This window comes from Mauremys mutica, chromosome 7 (genome assembly GCF_020497125.1).
Source record: "Mauremys mutica isolate MM-2020 ecotype Southern chromosome 7, ASM2049712v1, whole genome shotgun sequence".
NCBI classification, from domain to species: domain Eukaryota; kingdom Metazoa; phylum Chordata; order Testudines; family Geoemydidae; genus Mauremys; species Mauremys mutica.
The window spans coordinates 60,243,730-60,261,949 of record NC_059078.1 but is presented as its reverse complement, the minus strand read 5'-3'; the positions used below and the strand labels follow the sequence as shown (position 1 = coordinate 60,261,949).

Below are 18,220 nucleotides of genomic sequence, written 5' to 3'. Positions count from 1 at the left end.
TGTTTGCTGATAAAGAAAGGAGACTCGTGCAAATGCGATTCTCTGAGAAATGGGAAAGAAATTAAGAGCAAATTATCAAAGCACCAGTTGCAGCAAAAAGTTTGTAGGAAAATGTTTTGGCCTAGGGCCTGATCTAGTGATGTGCCTGGATCCTTAAATGTGTGATCGGCAAGTCCTGGCTCCCAAAACTTCTGTTCAAACCACTGCTAGTCCAGGCTTCCAAGCAGGTTGTTGGAAAGCAAGGGTGGCAAGTCTGCTGCAGTTAGATATGGAGCATATTGGGGAACAATGTTATAGCGTCTGATTGCATCCCAAATCGGCATATTAATATGAGAGGAGCGGCACCAACCCACAACAGCAAAGAACTTCTGAGTCGAGGGTGCTCCACTTTGTTGCTTCTGGCATTGTAGAACATGTGTAATTTCTCCATACTCCACTGGATGCAGGGGGTTGGAACAAATGCGCCAGGCCATGCCAACATTGCTAACATTCAATAGGCTGTCACTGAAACAGAGCAATTGTCTTTAATCAAAATCCTAAATGATTTGTGAGTCCTACCCAAATGCAGCTAGAGCCTTTTATTGTTGACTTTGTTCTGTCTCAGTGAGCATTATTTGGTCAACTCAGCTCTTGCATTGAAGTCAATGGAAAGACTCCTGTTGATGTCGGTGGAGTTGAATAGGGTTCCTAATCTGTCTCCTGGCCCGACCAGTGCAGAATTCTCCCTCAGCATATTCTCCAGGACTTCTGCCAGTGTTATCTAAAATGTACCGAGACTGGTTTGTGGCACTTATCCAGAGCAGTTCTTTGTAATGCTGGGGAAGATCATCCCAGTCATCCAGAGGCTTAGTCCATGTTGGTGACAATACCATAATGCTTCCTGAGTTTTTCATCAGAAATCTCAACACACTTTACAAGGGGGAAAAGTATCATTAGCCCCATTTTGCTAATGAGGAAACTGAGGTACAGAGAGCGGAAATGATGTGCTCAAGGTCACATGGAGTCAGTGGCAGAGACTGCACTAGAACCCCGCTCTTACAACTTCTAGTTCTGTGATTTAACCACTATATGCCGCCACTCCTCCTGTTGCTGTTTTCCCAGTGCTCTGAGACCCTGTGATAATGAACCACGCCATGGGCTTCCTAATGCCTCTGCCATTGCAATCGCAGTAATGCCATGTTAGTGGAACAATGCCAGGTGCTAGCAGAAATAACATGCTCTTATCTATAATTTCTTAGCACTGCTTCCCTCTGCACTCTGAAACCCAAGTTAGTTCAAGTCACCCCCTACTTCAGAAGTAATATCCCGTACAGAGCACTGTGGGTGAAACACTCACAAGTCAGGAAACACCAAAGCTGATATTGCATGCACAGCCTTTTCATAGAGTTTTAGACCTGCTGTCCGCCTTAACGCTGCCCTCTTGTGCACATGCATTAAGATATAGGGCCAGATTCTCTGGCCCACTAAGTCCCCTATGCACTGCTCCGGGGCATAAAGTGGATGCAGACTGGTCAGTGGAGAATTCCCACCTCTTGTGCCAGTTGTCCTGTGCACCCACAGCACAAAGGAAAGGAGGGGTCATGGCAAGGGCACACTGGGTGTGGGTTGGGAGGGGCACGGTGAGCTATGCTATGTCCAATCCACCACTGACATAAGATAATGGAGGGTCCCTACTCTTATACAGCTGTCACTAAACAGCTCTAACTTACAGCAGAGCTGGATGGCATAGGATTAGGTAGCTGCAATCATTGATATTTCTCATATGACTTCTCCTCAAACCAACTAAGTTCCAATATTCCTTTGGCTGGATGGACTTTCTTTTAAATCTGTTTCTTTACTAAGTGAGAATGTGTGTAGAGACTTGTATGTTCCTGGCCTCAAAACTACCGCTATAGTTTGAAATGGACAAGTACAACTAAATAAGCAGATGTAAAACTGTTTCCAGGTGCAGTTGTATTACACTGTGACGGAGTATTTAGAGTTGCATGGATGAACAAAGCACCAGTGTTGTAATTACTGACTGAAATGATGCTGTAATTTGAGTCTAAAGACTGGTCGGCACCAGCCTATTTTTCACTATTGCTATATACGTCGTTACATTTCATCATTAGTATATTGTCTACATGGGGTATTTTTCATAAAGACTTTCATGGAGTTTGTTTGGTTTTGAACTTTGTACCAAACCAGATTATACCATGAGATGCTACACATGTATTTAAGACTGTAGAAAATATGAGATAGCATCTTTTTCCCATAGGTTGGACTTAAAGGTGTGGGCTCGCTCCTGCTTTCTAATACACAACACGTATCCTGGCAAATTTGTTTTGCTTGTGTGCACCTGTACAGAGGACCTGGTTTTCACAGGATATGGGAATAGTGTTCAAAGGATTCTTTGCTGCTTTGTTTCAACCATTCTTCCAATACATCCTTGCATATACTGAAGGAAACATCAAATGAGGGAGATACCACAAAGTATCTAATTATCTATCTGGTTTGTACAATGCCTGCCAACATAGTATCTAAGCCAGGGATTCTCAACCTTTTTCTTTCTGAGGCCCGCCCCTCAATGTGCTATAAAAACTACATGACCCACTTGTGTCACAATAACTGGTTTTCTGCATATAAAATCGGTCTGGTGTTAGGTGGTAGCAAGCAGGGCAATTGCTTGGGTCCCCATGCCACTGGGGCCCCTGCAAAGCTACATTGCTCAGGTTTCACCTGCAGCCCTGGGTGGCAGGGCTCAGGGCTCCGGACTTCAGCCCCATGCAGTGGGGGGTTTGGCTTTCTGACCTGGGCCACAGCAAGTCTAATGCTGGCCCTGCTTGGTGGCCCCCCTGAAACCTGTTCTTGGCCCCCCAGTGGGCTCCAGACCCCTGGAGGAGAACCACTGAGCTAAGGGACTCCCAAGTAAATTAGGTTTGCATACCTAGGTTCTTAGTGAACTTCATGGATTCTTCTACACAACTGTTTATTAACTGCTTAGAAGGAAAAGAGCTTGATGCTTGTGTCTTTATTTAACCCCAGATTTCATCAGAGATGATGTTACCGTAAATGATCTTTGATTAAATCTCAGTCACAAATCTGTACGTAACAAGAGAAGTCACAGCAGAGCATGTGTGAAAAGGGGGACACAAGCCTGTTATTCCTGAAACCACACTGATTCGCTGCTTTCCTCTAAGGGAGTGGTGCTGGGTCTGCTCAACTTGCAAGAAAGCTGCTGAATGAGAAGACCACTTCAAAGCAGTCTTAACCAACTCCGGCAAAGACATTGCAGGGTTCCTGAGGATCACTCTTCCACACCACGCGCATAGAGCAGCTCTTCCTATGGAACAGGGCGATGCAGTTCTCTCGGTCGTAGTTGGTGGGTCTGAAAACGCTGTCAGTGAGGAAGATGAAGATGAGATCAGGATGCAAGATATAGGTCAGGAAAAAAATCATATTTACTGTGCCAAATTCATCCCTGGTACAACTCCAGTGACTTCAGGGGAAGTAACTTCAGGGATGAATTTAGCCCATAGTACTTGCTGGTGGTATTGACTGTTGCTATGGCAACACAGAGCTCTGATATCCAGTCTTAGCAGGTGAGTAAAAAAATTAACTGATTTTTTTTCAATATTTTTTCACTCAAATGTAATTCTCTGTAGTAGCTTTGCTAGGAATTAAACTTATGGAATCATAGAATGTCGGGGTTGGAAGGGACCTCAGGAGGTCATCTAGTCCAACCCCCTGCTCAAAGCAGGACCAATCCCCAGACAGATCTTTACCCCAGTTCCCTAAATGGCCTCCTCAAGGATTGAGCTCATAACCTTGGGTTTAGCAGGCCAATGCTCAAACCACTGAGCTATCCTTCCCCCCACATTCACCCTGGACCTGGTGCAGGGCCAGAGTGGAAACAGCCTCTGCCTGCCCTGTTGAGAGATTGCCAGGGAGTGGTTCAGCTCTGAGGTCTTTGGGCCACCTCAGGGACAGGGAGCTGCCAGCACATAAGAACTGCTCCTGCCCTTGCTAGCTCCCTGCCCCCTCCAGTGGGTGGAAGGTTGGGGGAATTATCTGTAAGGGGGTCCTCACTTACAGCTGGGGAGGAAATGGTTTTCCCATCCAGTGACTATTTTCCAGAGTTCTAAATTTTTCCTGTCTAGAATCAGGACAAAAAGTCGAAATCTCAAAAATATTTGTGCACCAAACCCCCCATTTTTTTCCATTTTGGGTCAATCAAAACATTTTGTTTCAATCATTTTCAAACGTCTTGTTTTGATGCTAATCTTTTTGTCTTTTAACCTTCTTTTCAGTCTTGTTAGCTTAAATTTTTAAAGGTGATTTGAACAGGGCAACTGGAATTTTTTGTTTCTAAATGGCAAAGAGCAACGTTTCAAGGGTTTGGAAACTTTTATTCTCGACCTTGTTTTGAGTTGGGAAATTTGTCAAACTCAACCCTGTTTTGCAAACAGTTTTGGTTGCACTAAATCGGTATTTTTCATTTCATTTTTCAAAACAATTTGTTGAAAAATTCTCAACCAGCTGTGACCTTGGTCAGTATTCCAACCATAAGCCCCCTCCAGGGTTTTTTTCCCACTCACAGGACCTCTGATAGCATCATGAGCCCAGGACATAATCATGATTTAAATTCTGGAAGGCAGGGACTCACAATGGGATCAAGAACATGGGTTCTCAACCTAGGGGCCATAACCACCCTGCCCTTCCTATATTGTGGGGCACAGAGTCTCGGCTACATACTGGCTAGATAGGAAGGTGTTCTGAGTATACGGAAAAGATTGAGAAGAACTGACCTAGAACAATTAGGGGCCTGAGAGATGCAAACAGACAGAACCTTGTGCGGTGCCCCATAGACTACAAGGGGCCGCACTAAATATCTGTGCTTTATTGCATGTTTAGGGCTCTAGAACTGGAGTGATGAGTCATGCATCTCCAGAAATGAGAAAAGCTGCCATAGAGAGGGAGGGCGAAAAATCCGGGGAAAGGGGATCCGAGATCCTGCCGGTGGCAAAGTCAAGAGGAGGGTTAGGAGGAGTAATAGGGAAAAGCTCTGAGCTGTGTGTTTGCAAGTTTGTGGCTGTGTTTTTTTCAAAGAAGTCTGGATAAAAAGAAGATTGTTCTGCTTTGTCAGGGGTAGAGCTGGATGAAAACCTGGAGAGAGGATTTTGCTCCAATTTTGTTGAAATGTCAATGCAAATTTTCACTGAAACTTCCAAATTTAGAAAATTTCAACCCGCCCTTACGCTTGGTACAAAAGTAGCCCTAGTCTGCTTGGACTTACAGGCTGCAGCAGATCATTGCTCGTGGCTGACATTCACATCTGAAACAATCCTTGGTCTTCCACACTACACCGAAGTGATACAGCTTTCTGTTTTCAACACAGCCTGGATACACACAACAAAAACAATGCCCGGTAGATCAATGGTGACATTTAGAGGTAAAATACAGCATTTGGGTTGGGTGCTGTCAGTTAAAGCTCTGACTACTTGGGTAGAATTACGCCAGGGACGAATATGGGCCGTGTTCTGTGATGGGATGCAATGCCGTTGCTCCTAGGATGCGGACTAGCAGGGTGAAATGTTATCTGCTGCACACCCATCTTTAGCAGAGAAATGCTATTCAAAACATGTTGTGAGGCTGAGAAATGCTTTAGTTTATGGCTAGTACTACTTTGAGCATCGTTCTGCTACTATTGATACTCACCTCCTAGGGCTAGATGGTGACTTGGACTGCACATCTGAACTGTGCTGCACAGTCCTAGAAATATAGGAATAAGCAGACCTGGCCACATACCCCTGTGCCCACCAAGCTGCGTGGGGGGATGGACAGATTATTGGCTCTGGGGTGTCATAATTTACTGCTGAAAGCCAGAATCAAATCACTATCTCCCTCCCCTTCCCAGAGCAAAGGAGAAGCAGGGTGGGAATTGGCCTTGGAGGGGTTTCTCCAAGTCACAGCACCTCCCATGGCCACTGTGGGAGTAGTGCAGATTATGCATCCCCCCTTGCTCAGAGCTGTGCCCCAAAGCACAATCTAGCCCATAGTGATTTTAAAGTTCTCAAAGCACTTTAAAGACTTTGGATGAGATACTGGCCCCATTGCAGTCAGTGGGAGTTCTGCTATTGACTTGAGTAAGGCTAGGATTTTACCCACTGGGTAACAGTGGAAAAGCACCTATGTGTGGTAGGCACATAGGCTCAGATGCTTAAAGGTATTTAGGCACCTCTCATCAATGGGAGTTTGGTGCCTACATATTTTGAGAATCTGGGTCTTAAGTCCTACAGCAACTTAATGGGACTTGGACACCTAAGACACTTCAATGTTTTGAAAATCTAATGAATCCTTACAGCAACCCTTGGAAGCAGGTAATACCATGCCCATTTTACAGATGGGGAAACTGAGGCACAGAGCAGTTAAAAGACTCACTCGAGCTATCGCAGCAAGTCAGTAGCAGAGCTAGGAGTAGAAACCAGGTCTCCTGCCACCTAGCCCCCCTTGTTCTGACTACTAGGCCATCCCCCCTCCTGACACAATAAAGCAGGCAAGTAGTTCTTCCATTCTGGTTTCCATGTTTGACAATGAGTAGTAATAGAAACAGTGAGGCCAGGACAGAGAGGTGCCAGCTTTTTAGCATCGCTTCCTCTTTCTCCCATGTGATATTCTATTTGTTTAGGCAACAATCTCATATCCAAGTCCATAGGGAACTCTACCGTGCCTTTCAGTTTGGGAGTATGTAGCTAGCTAGCTGTCTGGCTGGAGACACTCTTATATGACATAGTATCTAACTGCCTATGTATCTTCATCACACTGCAACTGACAGCACAATCCCCACATTTCTAAGCAAGTGCTCCTTTCAATCCAGTAAATGGAAGTCCTGTGCATGCGTGGAGAATTTGCCATTCTTACCGTATTTGTTTGGGGGTCTCATGTAACACTGGGCAGTGCACAGGGACCCCAAGGTGAGAAGGACGAGGAAGAGGAACAGCAGGAACTTCTGGAAGAGAAAGGGAAACTCACTGCAAACTTGGCTGGTTTTTCACTGGTAACGTTGATCAGTTCATTCACACAGATTTAAGGAGGACAAATCTCATTATTCGCAAATAAAGAGGAGAACTGCTCCCAAGCACACAGTCTGCAGTTACACAGTCAGGTACCACCAGCCACTGACTTACCATGGCGTAGGCAAGCTTCATGGGCCGCTGGCGGGTTGCTGTGAGGAGCGGTGTGTATTTATAGTCCATGCAGAAACAATGGTTGCTTAAGGGTAAGCAATGAAAATGTGAGCCTCCTGCTGAGGCCAAATCATGCCAATGGCTGCTCTAACCTGTCCCAATCACTTATCAGAAGGTCTGGCTTTAAGAGGTGTCTTTGGACATGAACTTGAAGGCAAGTGTTACCCATTCACAAATACAGCAGGGGCTCAATTCTGAGCTCCGTTACCGTGGTGTAAATCTGGGGTAACGCCAATGGCTACAACAGAATTACTCTGCAGTGACCCCGGTGTAACCAACAGAACCTGTTCCTGACAACTATGCTCCCAGTCCTGGCCAGCCATCAAGAAACAGAGGGGGGAAAGCACATATTAAGCAAGGTGGTTTATTATTGTTCTGTTGACCTGTCACAGTGAGAGCTCCACCGACCAGCATAGGGAACAGGGCATTCACACGGTGCAGTGGCGTGGAGAGACCTCTGTTCTATGACGGATTTATTGATTACACCTCTCAGGTCTTTTATATATGGCGCTTCAGTGGGGTTGTCTCTGAAAGGCCGGCCACCGCCAGGGCCTGGAAAGGTGGCACCTGGTACCGCTAGGTCACTGATTCAAAGCCAGGCTGGGTTGAGAGCAGCTGACAATTGTTACCAGTTGATGGCTGTGAGATGAGACAGTGAGTCTCAGTTTAGCCCCTCATAGACAGGGGACTACCTCAGTAGAAACAGCTGTCACAATTAGGGTGACCACCCATCCCTAAATGGGTGGGAAGTCACAAAATGTACATTTCAAGTCCCAGTCCCCGGCTGACTGACTCCGGAACACCATTTGTCTTCGATTCCCTCTCGTGCTGCTCCGCACCTACCTGAGGCTCAGGGGTGGTGCCAGCCTCTTCCCAGTGGGGGGAGGGTGCTGAGGTGGGCCTTAACCCCCCCTTGCCATGAGGTTCTGCCCCCTACTCCTCCTCTCCCCCCCGAAGCCCTGCCCCTGGCCAGGCCAGAAGCCAGACCTGAGCAGTAGGAGCCACCCAGCGAGCCCAGGCTGCTGTGGGGAGCCCCAGAGTCCCAGACCCTCCACCTGCCCCGGGCAGTGCATCCTGTGGGGCAGGGACACAGGCCCAGGCTGCTCTTGGGCATTCCAACACCCCACCCAGGGCAGGTGGAGGGTCCAGAGATTCCGACAGCAGCCTGGGCTCCTTGGGCAGCTCTTACCAGGGCCCGGTTCTGGCTTGCCGCCTGGCCAGGGGGCGGGGCCTTGGGGAAGAGGAGGAGCAGGAGATGTGGCCACAGAGGGGGCAGAGCTCCTGCATGTGCCCTGTTTTGCATTTTGAAAAGGTGCTCACCTTAGTCACAATGGGCTCTCTTCCTGCCAATCACAGCAGAGAGGTGGAGCCCAAATTCCCAGCTCTCTCCCATAGAGCTGGTCATTCCAGAAGAAGATACCAGTATGTTAGCAGGACTCTTGTACTGGCTGTGGGATAAAGAGAGGCCTTCACTCTGCAGGGTGAGTGCTCTGCTAGCTGCCCCAACAGACACTCATGTTGAACATTTAATCCCACTCATTTTTGTTTTCTCCCCTGACCTGAGGCGACCCCAGTTCAATTTAGGCACCTCCCGCCTGCATGGGAAAGCATACGGCAGCCATGCTCCAGAAGCTGTGCTGGCTACTCATCACTGCCTGGTAGCGTTGCCAACTTGATAATATTTAAAAACTGCACACTCCAGCAGGAGTGCTGGAACCTCCTCTGACCCACCTCTTCCCCCCCGAGGCCTCACCCTGCCCTGCCTCTTCCCCTGAGGCCCTGCCCCCCATCCACTCCTCTTCCCTCCTCCCGCATCACTTGCTACTTCTCCCCTCCCACCCCGGATCAGAAGGGACTTGCCTGTGGGGCCTGGAGCTGCAGCTGCCTGACGAAGGAAGGAGGTGGCCCCAGCTGAGTAGGGGCTGGTGCAGGTGATGACCCAGTGCCTCCCTGCCTCCCCCACCTGCAGTAACCAGACTTTGGGTGTCTGGTCAGATCCCCTGTTCCCTATGCCAGGGATCTGACCGGACACTGTCAGGTCCCCTTTTCAGCAGGATATTCTGGTCAAAATCCAGGCATCTGGCCACCCTAGTCTCTGGGTGGAGTTGAAGGTGTTGGTTGTAATCTAGAGAGCTCTAAATGGCCTGGTACCAGCCTGGCTGTGAGATCACTATTCTCCCCAGGCCATACTGCCACAGCTGTGGTCAGCAGCGGTGTGTGAGCCAGATCCACCTCTTTATAAAAAAGAAGGAGCAGCTGGCAAGGTATCCGCTGGGAGGGCTCCCCAGTTCTGGAACATAGGATCATAGAATCATAGACTATCAGGGTTGGAAGGGACCTCAGAAGGTCATCTAGTCCAACCCCCTACTCAAAGCAGGACCAATCCCCACATGTTCCCCACCCCTGGGTTTGAAATAGCCTGGATTGGATGGCTTTCTGGGTGCATTGCAGAAGACACTTGTGCTAGAAGGAGGTTGGAGAGGGCCGAGGTGGTAATTCCCAGACAATGAAGAGGTGCAAAGGAGTTTTGTAGGTGGCTGGCTGACTGAGCTTCTTCTGAATTGATCATCTGAATGCTGCTGGTATAGATAATGTATTGATACTGGTGTGTGAGCCTTGGCTAGGCTTTTTATTCATTTTTAAATAGAAATAAAAATTCAGCACTATGTTTATGACATTATTGCCTAAGGGCCAACCAGAGACAGGGCCCCACTCTGCGAGGCACTAGCACCTAGCTCTTATATGGTGCTTTTCACCCATAGCTCTCAAAGAACTCAGTATCGTTACCTTCATTTTGCACATGGGGAAACTGAGGCACAGGGCTGTGACATGACTTTCCCACAGTCACTCAGCAGGCCAGAGGCCTTGAGCCCATGTCTGCTGAGTCCATATGGCTCTAGCTAGTCCCTTCCCCAAGGACCTTGCAGGTTAAATAGACAAGACAGGCAAAGGGGGCAGAGTGATCAGCATATTAGTGCCACCATTTGGGAGCAAAGTTGGAGGGTTTGGGGGGATTTTTGTTTGTTTGCTTTTGGTTTTTAGCTTCTTTGGGCAGAGGTTAGCTCGGAGGAGATTAGCTGAAGACAAGGGAAAGGAGCGGGATGGGGGAAGTGAAGGGGCAGGGCAAGGGAGCAGGGAGGGCACTCAGCACAGGGGAGAGGGACAGCAATGGAGTCTGTGTGGCTGCCAGGGTCAGTCAGCTTGCTGGACTGGGGCTTTGGTGCAATACATTATCCCTGGTACTCAATAGCTCAAGGCAGAATGACCTGCCCTCCTCCCATCAGCCTGCGTTGCCCAGCAGGTCTGGGGGGCTTTGATTGAGACACCTGAGCTCATTAGAACCCATATGACTGACAAGAGATTAGGCCAACCTGTGGTTCAGGGAAGAGGTGAAAGAGCTGTGGTGGAGGTAAGACTTTAGATAAACCTAATGACTGAGGGCAGGTGTATATCTGCTGGTGGACCTGGAGCAGAGAGGAGGACAGAATTGTGATAGGAGCTAGTGGTGAGTGGAGCTTTTGTAAGTCTATCAAGAGGTGGGGAGGATTAAAGCAGGAAACTCTAATTCCTTCATGTTATTTGGTTTTTTATTCTTGCAATGTGTGGTGAGACTAGCAGCTCTTTAGCATGCTGGTGTTTTGTGGCTTGTTCTCTGTGCTTGGCTTTGTTCTGAGAAATAGCTCTTCTGAAGGTCATTGTCAGTTCTTGTCTCTTTGTAGAAACTGTAGAGGGACAACATCAGTTCAACTTGGTGCAAATATTGTGGTGGTTGGTTGGTGGGTTGGTTTTCAAATCAAGCTCTCTATAGAGCCAAATGCTTGGTGAAATGTCTTTACAAACTGTTCTTGAAATGTTCCACTGCAAACAGTCCTCTTTAAGTTAAATCTTTCCTGCAGTGTTTCACACCCTGATGTTGCAGCACTAAGAAATTGGTTACTTATGGACTTGATTACTTAAATGGAGAGAAATGCAGATGGTGACCAAAAGTAATGATAGAGAACTAAACTCCTCCACTGTCAGCAGCCTAACACAACAGCTCATACCACAACTCTGCCTGAAGTTGTCATCCTTTAAAATATAAAAGGCTTGGATAGTTTTTCTTTTGGACTGTGATCCTCTGCGTCTGGGAGCTGGTGTAAGTGGAGGTTCCTTTGACTAACTTCTCCTTTCCCGGTAGTTTCCAGTTCTTGCCAAAACTTGTGGTGCTGTCAGTCACCAAGACATGGGAATCATGCTAGGTAACAGCTGTAATTAAGAGTAACTCTTTTTTGACATAAAACTAGCTTTTGGCATGGTAGGCTTAAGCATGGTGTGTTAAATACCCTAGCTAGAAGAGAGTTAATTGTACCCCATTATCATGATATCTGAGTACCCCAATCTTCACTGCCAACACTCTTGTGAGGTAGGGCAGAGGCGAAGGCTCACTCCTCAAAGGGCCTGAGGCATTGACATCCTTTTAGGCACCTAGAAAATCACAGGAACAACATTGTGATCCACCAGTCCTGAATTAGGCACCTTGGCTCCAATACAGTGACTGGGGGGAGAGAGAAGCCTTGGACTGTGAGCCACCAAAGCAGCATGCTAGATGGGGCACAGGCTGCCTAAGGTAGGCACTGGGAGGTGCTGGTGAGAGACATGTCCTAAGTTCTGCCCCTCTCCTGGAGCTAATCTGCTCTGCAGGGAGGCATCTGAGGCAGCTTGCTCTGTGTAGGGAATGGGAATTCACCCTTTGGGCTTAGGCACCTCCAGCATTTTCTGTGGAAATAAATTAGGAGCCTGCCATGCCCCACACAAAACAGCAGCAGGAGACGGTGGTGGTGCTCCCTTATAAAGCTTATCCCAGTGGTTAGAGCACTCACAGAGGACATGGGAGACCTAGGTTCAAATCATCCGCCCTCCTCAGGGAGATGTGGGAGACCCTTGTTCAGATCCACTCAGGTGGGTGCTCTGGTCAGTGGGCCAGAGAGAAATAGTGACTCTGTATCTCAGTGGTTAGGGTGCTGGGGCAGGAGACCCAGCATCCATGCTCCACGCTTTCATCACACCATAGAGGGCTCTTAGTGCACACTAGCAGGTCTTCTCAGACCAATTAATGGGTGACCCTTAAGAAATCACACCCCCTACAGTGAGCATTCATGCCCTGTGTAGACAAGTCCCTAAATACACCTCTTCAAGACTCACTTCAGAGTAGCAGCTGTGTTAGTCTGTATCTGCAAAAAGAACAGGAGGACTTGTGGCACCTTAGAGACTAACAAATTTATTTGAGCATAAGCTTTGGTGGGCTACAGCCCAGTTCTTCTTTCTGTGTGTTCACTTCTATGCATCTGAAGAAGTGGGCTGTAGCCCACCAAAGCTTATGCTCAAATAAATTTGTTAGTCTCTAAGGTGCCACAAGTACTCCTGTTCTCCTCAAGAGAACAGGAGTACTGACACTGTTAGCTGACACATGATCAATCCACTGTGATCAAGAAACAAGTCAAAACAGGATGCCCTGTGGTACCAGTGTAAATACTCTGCACCTTCTTCCCCTGGGGTACACGAGTGAGCTGGCAATGCACCCTTTGTAGTGCTCATTGTTAATGGAACATGGCTTGAATTAAAATTTGTCTCAACCAACAACTTCTCCTGACACAGCTTGCCTAGCTGCTGTCTGCTGCAAACTGACTGTCATGTGATGGCCAAGCAACCTAAAGCTGCTTCTCCTTTTATTTGTGATATCCCCACCTGCCTGCTGCTACTCTTTTATGCTTGCTGGATGTGTAGTATTGGAATGGCTCCTAATGAATCTCTCTAGATGAACCTTGACTTAAGCTGCCTGCTGCTTCAGTTCTAACAAGCCTGCTAGACGGGGGTGTGAGGGAGAATAGTGGCATTTCTTCAGGTCTGGCTCTAGTTTTCCCCTTACACAGCTACTGTATTTATCAGTGGAGCTGGTAAAACGACTTTTAAAATAGCATAATTAAAATGCTCCTCTTTCCAGCTCAGAGCTGGAGGATTAATTCTCAAATAGGTACAAACTTTGCAAAACTTTTCACTTTGAATTCCAGGGAGGTGAAGTAGAGAGGTGGCTGGTGCTATGCATCCATCTCTTAACCAATGGAGCTTTGTACCTGATCCTCCTTCGACTCCAAACTCCCAAGATTTCAATGGCATTTCGATTCCTAAATATCTCTTGCGGATCTGGGCCCATGACACCGGAAATGAACTCAAGCTGTAGAACTCTGATGTTGGCCTCTAAGGAAATGTCTAGCCTTCAAGCTGGGGATGCAGTTTCCAGCTCCAGAAGGCTACTGGACTTTCTGAGCACCTTGCTACCGTCTGTCCTTAGTCTGGGACCTGCTGTGGGTCAGCTACCTGGCTCCACAGGCATCACAAGCACACCCCTCTAAGCCTATGCAGGCTGCACTGTTACTTTACAGGTTAGCGATGGGCACACCCCAACCTCTGAGTGTCCAGCCCCTGGCGTAGACCCTGGTGGACACTTGTGGCATACACAGATTCACTGCTTCCAAAGAAACCATTCATTGCAGCTTACCATTTTCACCTCAGATCACGACTCCACTTAACACACAGCACTGAGATATGCTTGTAGTGAAATCAAGTATGTTTATTTAGCAAAGCATGCAGATTCAAGTAGAAGTATTGGAAACAAATGGCTACATATCACACAATCCTAAAGCGTTCTAGAGCAATTTAATTGGTTACTTAATGATACTCTGGGTAGAGTATCGCTCACCCAAAAGCCTTGCAGTGCTTTACAGACAGGCTCGCTGGGACCCTCCTTTCATGAGACAGACATGCTGTCTGTTTGCCTCCCAGGCATAGGATTGTGTGTCTTTTTGCACTCCAGAATATACCAGACCAATCCTTCCTCTTCATTCATAAACACAACACACCCACCCCTGCTATTTATTTCTTCTTGTAGATACCATGTCATGGGCTTTGCACTCAATTCACCCCAGCTCTGTATGCAGACACCCTCACAGTGTGAAGTGTACAATACACAAATAGCCAAACATGGAATTAAGTGTCTGTTATCCCCTGCCTGGAAGAGATTTCTCCAAGGTATGTCCCCGCCAGTGACTTGCTTTAACTCCAAGACCTTAAGAGCACTATTTGCAGAATAGTTTTACAACTCTTTGCAAAATGTATTTTTGGATAATAGCTACTATGATTGACAACCAGAAGGCTGCTGGCTCTTGATAGAAACCTCCCATGTCACTCTTTGGTGAATGACTATGCAGATATCTGACCCAGAGATCCCTGTAAACACAATGCACTAAGGGGTCCCTGAGTCAGAGGCATATCCATGTTCTCTCTGATCAAGCCAGTGCACTAAAAACTGAGTATAGATGTGGCAGCATGAGCAGCACAAGGGGCTAGCCATATAGCCACACTCTATGTAATCTCTCTGCTGGATAAGTACTTATGGCAGCTAGCCCCTGCTGCAGTGGCTCAATGTTATTTTTAGCACACTAGCTTAAGCAGCATGGCACCTTGAGCTGGGAATTATGCTCCAAGTATAGATGTCCCCTGACATTCTGAAGTCGTATGTGTTTCAGCTTTGAACAGCACCTCACATTGCTGGTCTGTAAATGCAGACTCGGTCTGCTAGTTGCTTGTCACCGGACTTGGTACTGCTTGATTTCAAACTCTTAGCACACTATTTTAATTAATAGTAAGTACAGTGGTGGGACTCTGCTCTTTGCCTAAAATGCATGAATAAGATCTGACCTGGCACAGAAATGGTTCTGCCAGGTCTAAGCAGAAGATGGAGGAGGATGGGAGGGGAAGTCTAATTCTGTAGCTAGCTTTTTGTCACTGACTGTCTCCGTCCATTTCTAGACCATTCATACAAGGGAGCCTAGGTCCAACACTCCATCTGTCCAGGGCCAAATGTGGGAGGCCTGACATGAAGGATAGATGAGTAACTATTCACTCAGAAAACATAAAATGCGATTGGATTTTTTGCCTCTAGAGTGAATATCTTTCTGCTGTCTTAGCATCAGGAGCATCTGACATAGTTTGCATAAGTGAAAGGGCACCAAATTTCTATGGAATGCAGGGGACTCTGGGACTAAAATGAGCGACAGCGGAGAGTAATGAACAGAACATGCCTTGGAAACATCATCTGCCTATGAGTAAATGACTCTGTTGCTTATGCCTTTATAACTATAGTGAGTCTGTCTGGCAGAACAGGAGTGAAGCCGTTCATCGGCTCTGATGGCTAGATCTCTTCCTGGCCTCCTCAAATGATCCCTTCCAGCGACGTGACTCTATTCTCTCATTTCAGTTGTGAGTCTTGTATCTTCAGCACACAAGGCCGTGGTGCCCCTTGGCACCAGAAGACCGTCGGGAGCCTCCGTAGCAACAATGGACGTCTTCTTGATGATCCGTCGCCACAAAATGACCATCTTTGCTGATGCCAAGGAGACGACTACTGTGCAGGAGCTGAAGAAGATTGTGGAGGGCATCCTGAAGAGGCCTCCGGAGGAGCAGCAGCTATACAAGGATGACTGGTTGCTGGAGGATGGTGAGAGGACCCTGATAGAATGTGGGTTAAGCAGTCAGACTTCCCGTCCCCAGGCACCAGCCATGGTGGGCTTGGCCTTATTCAGAGCCAGCGAGGGCTCCTTTGAGCCATTGCACATCGACCCCTTCTCCAGCACCCCTGAGCTGCCTGATGTCTTGAAGCCTCAAGATTCTGGCAGCAGCTCCAGCGAGCAGCCTATGCAGTGAAACCAGGGTCCACTGCTCCATCCCATAGATTTGACTAATAAAGCTTTTCTGTTAAACTTCTCTGGGGTGCCAACATCTTCTGTCTCAGTCTCTAGAGAGCCAGTTGACAATGATTGTTCACTGGGTTCCTTGCATCTAAACTTTTGTGCAGAGGTGGTGGGGTGTGTGACAGTCTATGAAGCAAACTCTTAAACCTCCTTGTCCAGCCCAATGTCCGTAGACATAACCTCAACATTTACTTTTTCCAAGAACAGTGACATGAATAAACTACAGACAGCCAGCGTGGTCAGCTTTCCTATAGAGTCTTGTTATATTTGGTGTCTTTTCCTAAAGCCTCAGCTTCTGGAATCATGTGACTACATCAGAATCTTGGCTTGCATTATTTGTCTTCTAGACCTCAAATTGTGGAGAGAAGCCTGAAAAAGGTTAACCCTGATGGCTGAAATAATAGGCAAACTGCCACCAGACCTCATGATTATTTTCAAGCCAATCTCCTGACCTTCTGGAAGCTGACTCAGGACTCATGGAACACCCAGGTGGCAATATTGTGCCAGTACAATGTATGTGGCAACAAATAACTCTTCACTCTAAAGGTCTGCTCCTAATTGAGAGGGAGCTGTTTGACAAAATTATTCAACAATTGAAGAGGGAGCAGCTAGCATGTTAATTAACAGGGGATGTTAAACTTAGAGGATAGGAAAAACAATGCACGTGCACCCACCTGCCCTAAAGATATAACAGGAGATGAGCCTCTGACAGAAGTGCAAATATTCTAGCTTGGTGCTGATCTTGGGGAACAAGAAAATACTGGCATTCAATGAGAGAGCTAGGGATGACAGACTGTAACGATAGCAGCAGAAGGGTCAGTACAGCTGGGGGCTCATGGTCATGAGTCATCGCATGGTGTGACGGAGTAAGAGCATCTCCTAAATGACTCTGGTAGAACCACCTCTGGAATGACATTCTTGGTATCTCACTGGCCAAGGGAGGGAGCTCCAAGGAGACAGACAATTCATCAGCAGGTTAGAGGGAATCACTTGTACATGCCTAGCTCTTTACTTGGAGAAGATGTAAAGGAATGCTAGTTGGTAAGTCTACAAGGGGGGGTGGGGAGGGGGAAAGAGATTATCTAAAGTTGTCTGCAAATTTGGATTAAAAGTTGTCTGGAGCCCCCTTCTAATAGAAGGATTTGGGTGTAAAAGCTCTGGGATGAGGGAAGGGACACCTTTTAGCTGGGGCGGGAGGAGAAGGTGACCTAACTAGAAGCAGACTAGCTTTCTTAGAAAGTCCCTGATGGGAGGCTGACTGAACTATGGAACTGTCTCTAAAGGAAGTGGTGACGGCCCTATGACTTGGTACATTCATGCCTAGAGCAGATGGAACACTGGAAACTACACCTCTAGGGGTCTGAATTGGAAGGGGATGACAGAATGGAACCATACCAGCAATAGCTGTGCCCACTTGCTTTAACTAGTATAATGGGATTTTATTATTCTTTTCCATTGACTCAGGTTGTTCTGACATGGTTCTAAAAGCAAATTCCCTGATTCCTCTAATAGTTTTGTTAGGCTGAGTTTTGTGCTAATATTTTAATTCCTGAATTAAGTTTTTTGAAGTGAGATGTTGCTGCTTTATCGTCCTCCTGCTCCGCTCTAAAGTGCAGTTCATCCTGGTCATTCTTCTGGGATAGAACAGTCATCACAATTCCCCCTATATCTGCTTGGAGGCTTTATTAAGTACAGTAAGCTAAAAGTATCTTTAAAAAAAAATGCAGGCCCTGATCCTGCAAGCATTCATCCATGTCAACAGTCTATCTAAATGCAAATAAAACTACCCAAGTGCTCAAGGGTAAGCAAGTGCATGTTTACAGGAGCAAGGCCTGGGTTTGCAAGTAGGGTTTGCAGTACAGAGCTAAGGTGCCATCTAGCGGCTCTGAGGCAAGTAGCTCTCAAACTATGTCTAGGGGTTCGAAAATTCAGGTGGATACAGAGGCCAGTGAGAGGTTTGAAACCTATTGTGTATGACTCATGTTTAATCCTTTCTCAGTCTCCCCTCCTTCCTTGTTTGCTGGGATGAAGCAGTCTCCTCTCTCCTATTTCCCTTATGCACTGAAAGGAGGGGTGGACCACTAGCAATAGACTCCTCTACAAAGGAGGAGGTGAGGAAGCAGGTTCACCCATTAGAAGCAAAATAGTGTCATCCAGGACTGATCTCATCATACATCAAAATTATTATGGCTTAACAGCTATGCATCA

General features: G+C 47.1%; 2 protein-coding genes across 5 annotated transcripts; one reads left to right on the top strand and one right to left on the bottom strand.

The window, feature by feature from the left end:
- Nucleotides 1–3,027: 3,027 nt before the first annotated feature.
- LOC123375044 (beta-microseminoprotein-like) lies at nt 3,028–8,503 on the bottom strand. Its single transcript, XM_045025610.1, has 5 exons — nt 8,416–8,503; nt 7,167–7,251; nt 6,901–6,988; nt 5,276–5,378; nt 3,028–3,376 (listed from the first exon to the last, which is right to left on the bottom strand). The coding sequence occupies exons 2-5, from the start codon at nt 7,233–7,235 to the stop codon at nt 3,247–3,249; spliced, it is 390 nt and encodes a 129-aa protein (XP_044881545.1). The 5' UTR covers nt 7,236–7,251; nt 8,416–8,503; the 3' UTR covers nt 3,028–3,246.
- Nucleotides 8,504–10,537: 2,034 nt separating this feature from the next.
- Nucleotides 10,538–15,987, top strand: LOC123374874 (elongin-B-like). Of its 4 annotated transcripts, none has more exons than XM_045025256.1 (2): nt 10,538–10,635; nt 15,520–15,987. In XM_045025256.1, the coding sequence occupies exon 2, from the start codon at nt 15,600–15,602 to the stop codon at nt 15,963–15,965; it is 366 nt and encodes a 121-aa protein (XP_044881191.1). In that variant the 5' UTR covers nt 10,538–10,635; nt 15,520–15,599; the 3' UTR covers nt 15,966–15,987. The 4 variants fall into 4 exon arrangements, 3 of the variants coding, with proteins under 3 accessions (XP_044881191.1, XP_044881190.1, XP_044881189.1); XM_045025255.1 differs by having other exon boundaries at nt 10,609–10,731; XR_006581231.1 differs by lacking the exons at nt 10,538–10,635; nt 15,520–15,987 and adding exons at nt 10,668–10,731; nt 15,072–15,510.
- The last annotated feature ends 2,233 nt before the right edge of the window (nt 15,988–18,220 follow it).

Bases quoted from the DNA above. Each gene is read 5' to 3' on its own strand.
- LOC123375044 (XM_045025610.1), bottom strand. From the start codon at position 7,235: ATGGACTATAAATACACACCGCTCCTCACAGCAACCCGCCAGCGGCCC. The intron at 6,989-7,166 runs GTAAGTCAGTGG...TTTCTCTTCCAG, and splicing joins TGAAGCTTGCCTACGCCATG to AAGTTCCTGCTGTTCCTCTT. The intron at 3,377-5,275 runs GTAAGTCCAAGC...CCTCACTGACAG, and splicing joins GCAATGATCTGCTGCAGCCT to CGTTTTCAGACCCACCAACT.
- LOC123374874 (XM_045025254.1), top strand. From the start codon at position 14,162: ATGGGCTTTGCACTCAATTCACCCCAGCTCTGTATGCAGACACCCTCA. The intron at 14,292-15,519 runs GTATGTCCCCGC...CTCTCATTTCAG, and splicing joins CTGGAAGAGATTTCTCCAAG to TTGTGAGTCTTGTATCTTCA.